Source organism: Hypomesus nipponensis, chromosome 1, assembly GCF_054491055.1.
Source record: "Hypomesus nipponensis isolate SF chromosome 1, ASM5449105v1, whole genome shotgun sequence".
Lineage (NCBI taxonomy): Eukaryota > Metazoa > Chordata > Actinopteri > Osmeriformes > Osmeridae > Hypomesus > Hypomesus nipponensis.
The window spans coordinates 16,241,840-16,249,566 of record NC_140361.1 but is presented as its reverse complement, the minus strand read 5'-3'; the positions used below and the strand labels follow the sequence as shown (position 1 = coordinate 16,249,566).

At 41.9% G+C, this 7,727-nt stretch overlaps 1 protein-coding gene across 1 annotated transcript; it reads left to right on the top strand.

The window, feature by feature from the left end:
• The first annotated feature begins 3,695 nt into the window (after positions 1–3,695).
• On the top strand, positions 3,696–6,012 carry LOC146302819 (trypsin inhibitor ClTI-1-like). The gene is made up of 4 exons (XM_084699184.1): positions 3,696–3,829; positions 4,801–4,838; positions 5,142–5,251; positions 5,831–6,012. The coding sequence occupies exons 1-4, from the start codon at positions 3,781–3,783 to the stop codon at positions 5,880–5,882; spliced, it is 249 nt and encodes an 82-aa protein (XP_084555310.1). The 5' UTR covers positions 3,696–3,780; the 3' UTR covers positions 5,883–6,012.
• The last annotated feature ends 1,715 nt before the right edge of the window (positions 6,013–7,727 follow it).

The window sequence follows — 7,727 nt, the reverse complement described above, 5'->3', positions numbered from 1 at the left end:
CTAGGCTGTAGTGTTGAACAAGGCTGGTTCTCCAGTCCTCTCTTTGCCACATGTGGCTCACTGGTGCCATCTGTTGCTAACAGTACTCATTCACACAGGTGTGCGTAGGCAATTCATGTAGCATCTTTGCTATTAAAGCAAACTTAAGTAAACTGAAACTCAAATAAGTGTTGCTCTCTGAAAGACAGTATAGTCGACTGCAACATAATTTCTAATGTACGTGTAGTCCTCTTGTGTACTGAATAGGAGAGGTAAACAAAAGGGCTGTTTTTTCTTGAAGACACGTTGCCGATGACAGACATTCTATAGTTATTATTGTCTGTCATTGTAGATGGCATCCTTAGAGAAGTTACAGTTCAACTTTGTACGTACATTTTTAGTCTTGTTAAGATTCTGCTTCAACTTTCAGCCACTCATTAGAGCTCCAGTCAGCAGCACTGACCTCAACATGAACATAATGGTCTCCTCGTTTGGTACAGACAACATGGAGAGAACATATTGAATGAAAATGTGAATATTGGCAATAACTTTGCCTCTCGAGTTTGGAGTTTTGATTGCTCCAGATTCTACATTTAAAATGGCCATATAAACAAAGGAAGACAACATAACAAGTTAGACCTTTTAAGTCCTTCAGGAAGTATTCCCGCAGAGTAGAAAACAACTTAGTTTTTTTGGATAGCTTACACACTAAAATTAAAAGTATTAGCAAAACTTTACACTCAAGAAGCAAAACATCAGCCCATATTTGCACAACTATGAGCACATTGACAACCTCACACTTGTTGCAAAACTCTACACACAGTGATTTGCAAAACACTAAACACACTTAACATATATTACACACAAAAATCTATCATGAAGTCACTTCCTTGCAACACCCAAGCACTGACTGTCAAATGACCGCACTTTCCAACCAATTGGTTCAACACAGTCAACAGGTGTGCAAACACTTGTTTGCTTAATTGTTGACACACCAATCAGGTGTGTAAGCACTATAAAAAGCAGCAGGTGAGTTCATCGGTTTTCAAGCACAATGGAAAGAGTCAGAGAAGATCATAGGGGTATCTGATGCGAGTAAGAGTAAGACGGGAAGGAGAACGAGGAGGAGGACAAGGGGGAGGAAGAAGGGGAGGAAGAAGGGGAGGAAGAAGGGGAGGAAGAAGGGGAGGAAGAAGGGGAGGAAGAAGGGGAGGAAGAAGGGGAGGAAGAAGGGGAGGAAGAAGGGGAGGAAGAAGGGGAGGAAGAGGAATCAACAAAGGAGAAATCAACAGAGTAAGAGATGGAGGCCATGCAAGAGGTAGAGGTAGAGGTAGAGGAAGAGGAAGAAGAGGAAGACAAGAAGGTGCTCAAAGAGGACCGAATCTGACGAATGAGATCCGCGCAACACTGGTTGACCACGTTGTCAGCCATGGCCTGACGCTGAGGGAGGCTGGACTGCGAGTACAGCCAAATTTAAGCCGATACACAGTGGCAAGTGTGATAAAAACATTTTGACTGGAAAATAGGTATCGTAAAAATATCATATCAAACACATCTGCACAGTTTCAGTAACTGCTTACAGTACTGTATTATGTGCACTATCAGCACTTCTGTTACCTTTTCCTGTGAAATTACTGTACTATTGTATAGTTTTTTTTTCTACATAGGATTAAGGGTCAGGAACGACAAAGGGGGAAGGCCTCCTATGTTCACAGAACAGCAAGAGAGGGAGATAGTAAACATGGTTATGGCCAACAATGCTATTACACTCAATCAGCTCCGAACTAACATTGTCAATGACCACGCCAGTTTCAACGGTATCCATCGGGTCTCAACATCAACACTGGCACACATCCTAAAAAAAAAACATTCAAATGAAGCAAATTAATCGAGTGCCTTATGAGCGCAATTTCTTAAGGACGAAACGACTGCGGCATGATTATGCAGAGGTATGTATTAACTTTAGCAGTGCGATTTTGCATACTGTGTCATCATCTTTTACTGTACTGTAATATGTATACGACATCTACACTGAACTACACAATTTTGCCTGATTGTTCTTCAGAGAGCTTTACGAATGGATGGAGAAGAGATCCAGCATGAGTTCATTTACGTAGATGAGGCTGAGTTCAACCTGACGAGAGCACGAAGGAGGGGAAGAAACATCATTGGCCACAGGGCTATAGTCAATGTCCCAGGGCAACGTGGGGGTAATATAACACATTACACAGAATGGGGTCCTCCACCGCCATGCCAATATGGGCCCTTACAACACAGCGCTCATACTTGCATTCTTGGACCAATTGCACAACATAACCGCAGCAAATCAAATCGATCATATGCAATACATTGTCGTCTGGGACAATGTGTCTTTCCACCGCTCTGTTTCAGAACTGGTTTCAGCAACATCCACATTTCACCGTCCTATATCTTCCACCATACTCTCCATTCCTCAACCCTATAGAAGAGTTTTTCTCGTCATGACGGTGGAAGGTATATGATCTCCGTCTCCAGGCTGAGGTACCCCTAATCCAAGCCATGGAGGAGGCCTGTGACCAGATGGAGGTAGCAGCAATGCAAGGATGGATTCGTCATTCAAGACGTTTCTTTCCGAGGTGTATTGCTAATGACAACATTGCCTGCGATGTTGATGAAATGCTCTGGCCAGATCCAGGTGAAGAGACAATGTCTAGTTTTGTTGTGTTTGGTTTTTACAGTAAACTTACAGTACAATACGTAAAGTGACATTTTTTTTAACAGTATTATGAATCTCAATGTCAACATTTTGGGTGTGTTGAGAAATAAATGGGTTTCTTCAGTCTGCGACATTGGTCTTGTGTAGTGTTTGGTAAATGTACATTATATTTGTACTTTGTTGATGGTAGCCTACTCTAATCATAGGGAAGTAGAAGTGCTAAAAGTGTTTTAGGTTTATCACTGAAGAGTGTAACTCGTGCAAACAGAGTAATGTGAAACTTGGCTGAACGGTGAGGGAGTCGGGCTAGTAATCAGAAGGTTGCTGGATCGATTCCCCACCGTGCCAAATGATGTTGTGTCCTTGAGCAAGGCACTTCACCCTACTTGCCTTGGGGGGAATGTCCCTGTACTTACTGTAAGTCGCTCTGGCTAAGAGCGTCTGCTAAATGTAAATGTAATGTAATTATGCAAAGGATCTGTAGTGTTTTGCTAATTGGGTGTGTGGTTGTGCTAATTGTGTGTAGTGTTTTGAAAACACGGGCCCTGTTTTGAAAATCGTGCTAAAGCAATCCAATAATTAATGTAATGTAATAATTAAATAAAAACTGTGCAACAAGTGGGTGTGCTGAGAAGTGTTCTTATCTGGGGTTGACTTTCACTATATGTTTTATTCAATAGGCATTGGGGTGTACATAAGGGACATATTCCTTACTGTCAAGAGACCATTGAAACCTTTCCACCAATAATAAATGGCATGCAGGGGTAGTGTTAACACATACGGTAATAAGAACGTTTAGTCCCCCACCAATGTTCATACCAAGCCTATGCCTTTTGTTTCAGATCATCACATTCCATAATGCTAAATGAGTCATCAAGGAAGTACCTTACTGATTTGTTTTACCACAACTCAGTGACAGCATCAGATACCCCCATGATCAGGGGGGAGGGGTGATGGGGACAGGTGGGTGGAGTCACCCATGACAGACAGGTCAGTGAATGTAGAAAATAGGAATCAGGGAACAGACTGAGACACAGACACCTGCAGCCTCTGAAGCCAAACTACGATATATTACATATTCAAGAACACACTGCCTAATCGAAGCCATGAAGATCACCATTGTGCTCTGTTGCACTCTGCTCCTTGCTCTCTCAGGTGAGTACCACCACAACCGTCTGTAGGACCTACGTTAGAACCATCGTCAACATCACAACTGATCACAATGTGTTGGCCCTCATGGGACATCACAGTCTGTACAGCTACGTATGTGTCATTATTGCTAGAAAACATTTAACTTAGTGACAGTATGTAGCCGACATTGGATGTCTCTTGACACAACACTGTTCAGCAGTGAGATTTAAGCAAACCTCTTTGGTGATAATGATACACTCTACCGAGAAAACATTTGAAAATAGTGGCTGCATCCTTGAAGTAGTAAACCATTTATTAATTGAAATCCAATTTAAAAATCCCTCACAAACCCTGTTTGTCCCTGTCAAACCCTTGTTTTGTAAAATCAACATACACAGATGCCATTTTCAAACAGGCTTCTCAGTCTAGTTGTTTCATGGCATTCCTGTGGCACTGCTGGCTACTGGCTTGCCCATTATCTGGTCCCTGTCACTGTTGAAAAAGGGAGCAGCCTTCTTTATCTCACCCCAACAACAGTGCTCCATCCTGTGTTGGTTGCCACGCTAAAGCCCCCCGACATGGAGCCTACCAGCATTCCTGACAAAACATTTCATTTAGATAAAGGATGGATGTGCCACTGTCATTTATTCTGGTCAACAGATTGATGTGAAGTGGTATGAAGACAACAGTGAAACAGAGACAGGGATGTTACTGGAAATGGATCTCTGTGAAAGATTCCAATCACATCTCAGAACAAAAACAAAAGTCTTAAAAAGAGGGAGGGCATCTATTGTTTTCAACTCTTACCGACAACTAATGAAAAACCAGTTCTGCCACATTCATATTAACAATCATTGCATACAATCATGATGACTATTGTTCAGTTGATTAAGGTCATGAACCTAGACAACGTTTAAAGGTCATGAACCTGACACAACCTAACTAACTGAAAGTGTGAGAAGTTCAGATTTATTTCTCTTTTTCTTTTCTTACAGTCTTTGCTGCGGACGAAAACAGTTTTCAGGCCAGAGAGGTAAGTTAACTACAGGATTTCACTACAAGCAAAGGCTTTATAAATAAATAAATAAATCAAAATGGAGACATAAGTAAACAATGTTTATACAGTCTGATGTACAACAGTTGGTCTGGAACCACAGTCTTATAATGAGGCAGAACTATCATAAAGGCATGATATCTAACCATCTCTACTACACTGGCACCTGCCATCCAGCCCTGTACTCTGTAAAAGGACAGCATGACGACAAACGTTTACGTAACATATTAGAGACTTGTAATAGTAATAACCACAGAAATCATACGCTTCTCTTCCATCCAGCCCCAGTGTGACAAGTATGATGCAACAATGTGCTCCAAGGAGTTTGATCCTGTGTGTGGGAGTGATGGACTCACCTACAGCACAGAGTGTATCCTCTGTCAAAACAACATGTAAGTCGGACGCAATGCGTAGCTTTAAAAAATAAAAAAATTAACAGGGCATCAGTATGTTTTTAGGAATATTCCAATAAGAATGGTGGAACACACACCTTAACGTTTACAGAATGAACTTGAAAACGTTTCACCAGTATTGTGAGAAACGACTCGAGGGTAGCAGGTGTTTATCTGACCCTGATACCGATACTGACCAGCTACTCTGGACCCAGTGTTTGACGAGACCCTCTGACGTGCGTCAACAACAATCTGGATCTCATCATCAAGAGTAACAATGGTTTCCAATTCATATGGGCATTCTTTGGAGACTCAAACTCTTACGACAGACAAAACAACTACTGTCTTCATTAATTATGCTTTAATAAATAATACACGATATACAGCAGTGTTGAGACCAACAAGGAAATACTTTTATGTACAGAAGTTTATGTAGAAAGTGGAAGAGACACATGCATTTGTACACTAAATCTGTTTTGCGTAGTAGAATCCACCATACTGGTCTGCATCCACCTCAAGTTGTTCTTCTGTCTCAGTGATCAGTCACGTTTGTGATCCACCATCTCTGATTCCCTCTAGGGCCAAGAACCTGCATGTCATGGTGGTGCACAGTGGGATGTGCAAGGTCTAGTCATCCAGCCAGTCTGCCTGACAGGAAACTTATCTGAGAGGATGGTCTCCAAACTGATCACCCAATCACAGCCATGGTTGGCTATAATACATGTAGCACTTAACTGTAATAAAGTTTTACATCATCCATACCCCACTGTTTGACCTTCTTCTTGCTAAAGTGACAGTATATTTACCTGTCCAATATCTTATGGTCTCACTATCAGCAAGGCATGGTGGGATAGCTCAGATTATGTCAGTCCTCCTGATTGCTAGAACCTGGCTTTCAGGGTCACTAGGCTGCTATATCTATCTTTGAGTCTCTCCATGAAGGATACCAAACACACCTTAGAATCAAATCTTAGACTGGAAGGAAGAAGATCATCTGTTATTGTCAACGCTTCCTGACATTGAATGAAAAACCGGTTATTTCACATTCCCTCAATAAAAGACAAAGCCATTGCTTTGCCAAATTCCTATCAACAATTATAGCACAACCCATTGCATACATACATGTATTACCTTGCAATACCTGTCCATCTTTTGGCCTCACTATCAGCAGGGCAAGCTTAGACGATCCTAGGCTAAGCTGTTGCTTTCAGCGTTGTGGTATTGTGTGTTCATCAGAGGTAATGTATCTTGCACTGTCTGAAAATAGGTCCAGTGTCTGCAACATGGTACCCCTTTCATTCAGAACAAATGACGGTATTAAGCCTGTCGTATCTTTAGAGTCTTTCCCACACCTAGGGAGGTTTTGTTAATCCTAATCTCCATGATCATGTCGTAGACCATAGTGACCACCCTGACTCTCAGAACTTCGCCCCCCATGCCACGGAACAGCTCTCTCAAGACATGCAGACCCCCCAGCTTCAAGAAGTGGTTCTGGGCAAAGGGGAAGTGATGGAGCAGAGCAGCTAAGGCGAACAGCACCTGGAGATGCAGACAAACTCACAGGGTCATTAGAGGCGGCTACAGATGCATTCTGTCTAAGGAAATTGTTAGAGGAAACAGCTATTTCAAATAAATAAAGAGTATGTGTACTTTGTAGCGTGACACAGTTTTTGGAGTCAAGAAAGGATCTTTTCAGGGAGTCTCACCTTCTTCTTCACGGCCATGGGATGAGGAGTGGCCAGCATGGTCAGCAGCTTCTGTAACGCTCCAGAGTCTACTGCCTCCACCTGGACAACTGGGTTACTGCAGGCTGTAGGAGCAAATTAAATTATGCGTTCTGTAATTAGAACCGTCCATACAGTCTGGAGTTCAGTCTCCAGACTTAAACCCCATCAAGCTAGTTGGGAATTACAGTTTTTCTCCATTGCTAAAACACAAAACCCATTGGCTGAACAAAGTTCTCAGTTGCCTGAACTCATGTAGCTAATTGTGCAGTCTGTTGTCAGTACCTTACAGTTTTTTACGATTGCAAAAATTGGTGAATTTTTGTATGAGGTAAAGTTGTCGCAACACGTGGGAGGTGTTACAATGACTGAAGGGTCACAATGACCCGAAAATAACACAAGGGTTAAGATGTTAATGAGACACACACACACAGATTCCTGTAATTATAGGGCACAGTACCCTGGATGCAGTTGGTGAGTAAGATGTCAGTGACACAATTTCTGGGAATATAGATAGATATTACACAATGCCTGTGTTGCAGTTGGTGAGTGAGATGTCAGTGACACAGATTTCTAGGAATATAGATAGTGCATCTCCCATAACGCAGCTGGTGAGTAAGATCAATATGTAAAATGACTTAACAATGGTCTGAATAGTGCTAAATAGTCTTACCCCATTGTTGACATGAAAACCAAAGCCATATTTTAGATCAGAAAATACTCAGAGTACTATGTTACAGTCTTTGGACAAC

Bases quoted from the DNA above. Each gene is read 5' to 3' on its own strand.
- LOC146302819 (XM_084699184.1), top strand. From the start codon at position 3,781: ATGAAGATCACCATTGTGCTCTGTTGCACTCTGCTCCTTGCTCTCTCA. The intron at 4,839-5,141 runs GTAAGTTAACTA...TCTTCCATCCAG, and splicing joins ACAGTTTTCAGGCCAGAGAG to CCCCAGTGTGACAAGTATGA. The intron at 5,252-5,830 runs GTAAGTCGGACG...GATTCCCTCTAG, and splicing joins ATCCTCTGTCAAAACAACAT to GGCCAAGAACCTGCATGTCA.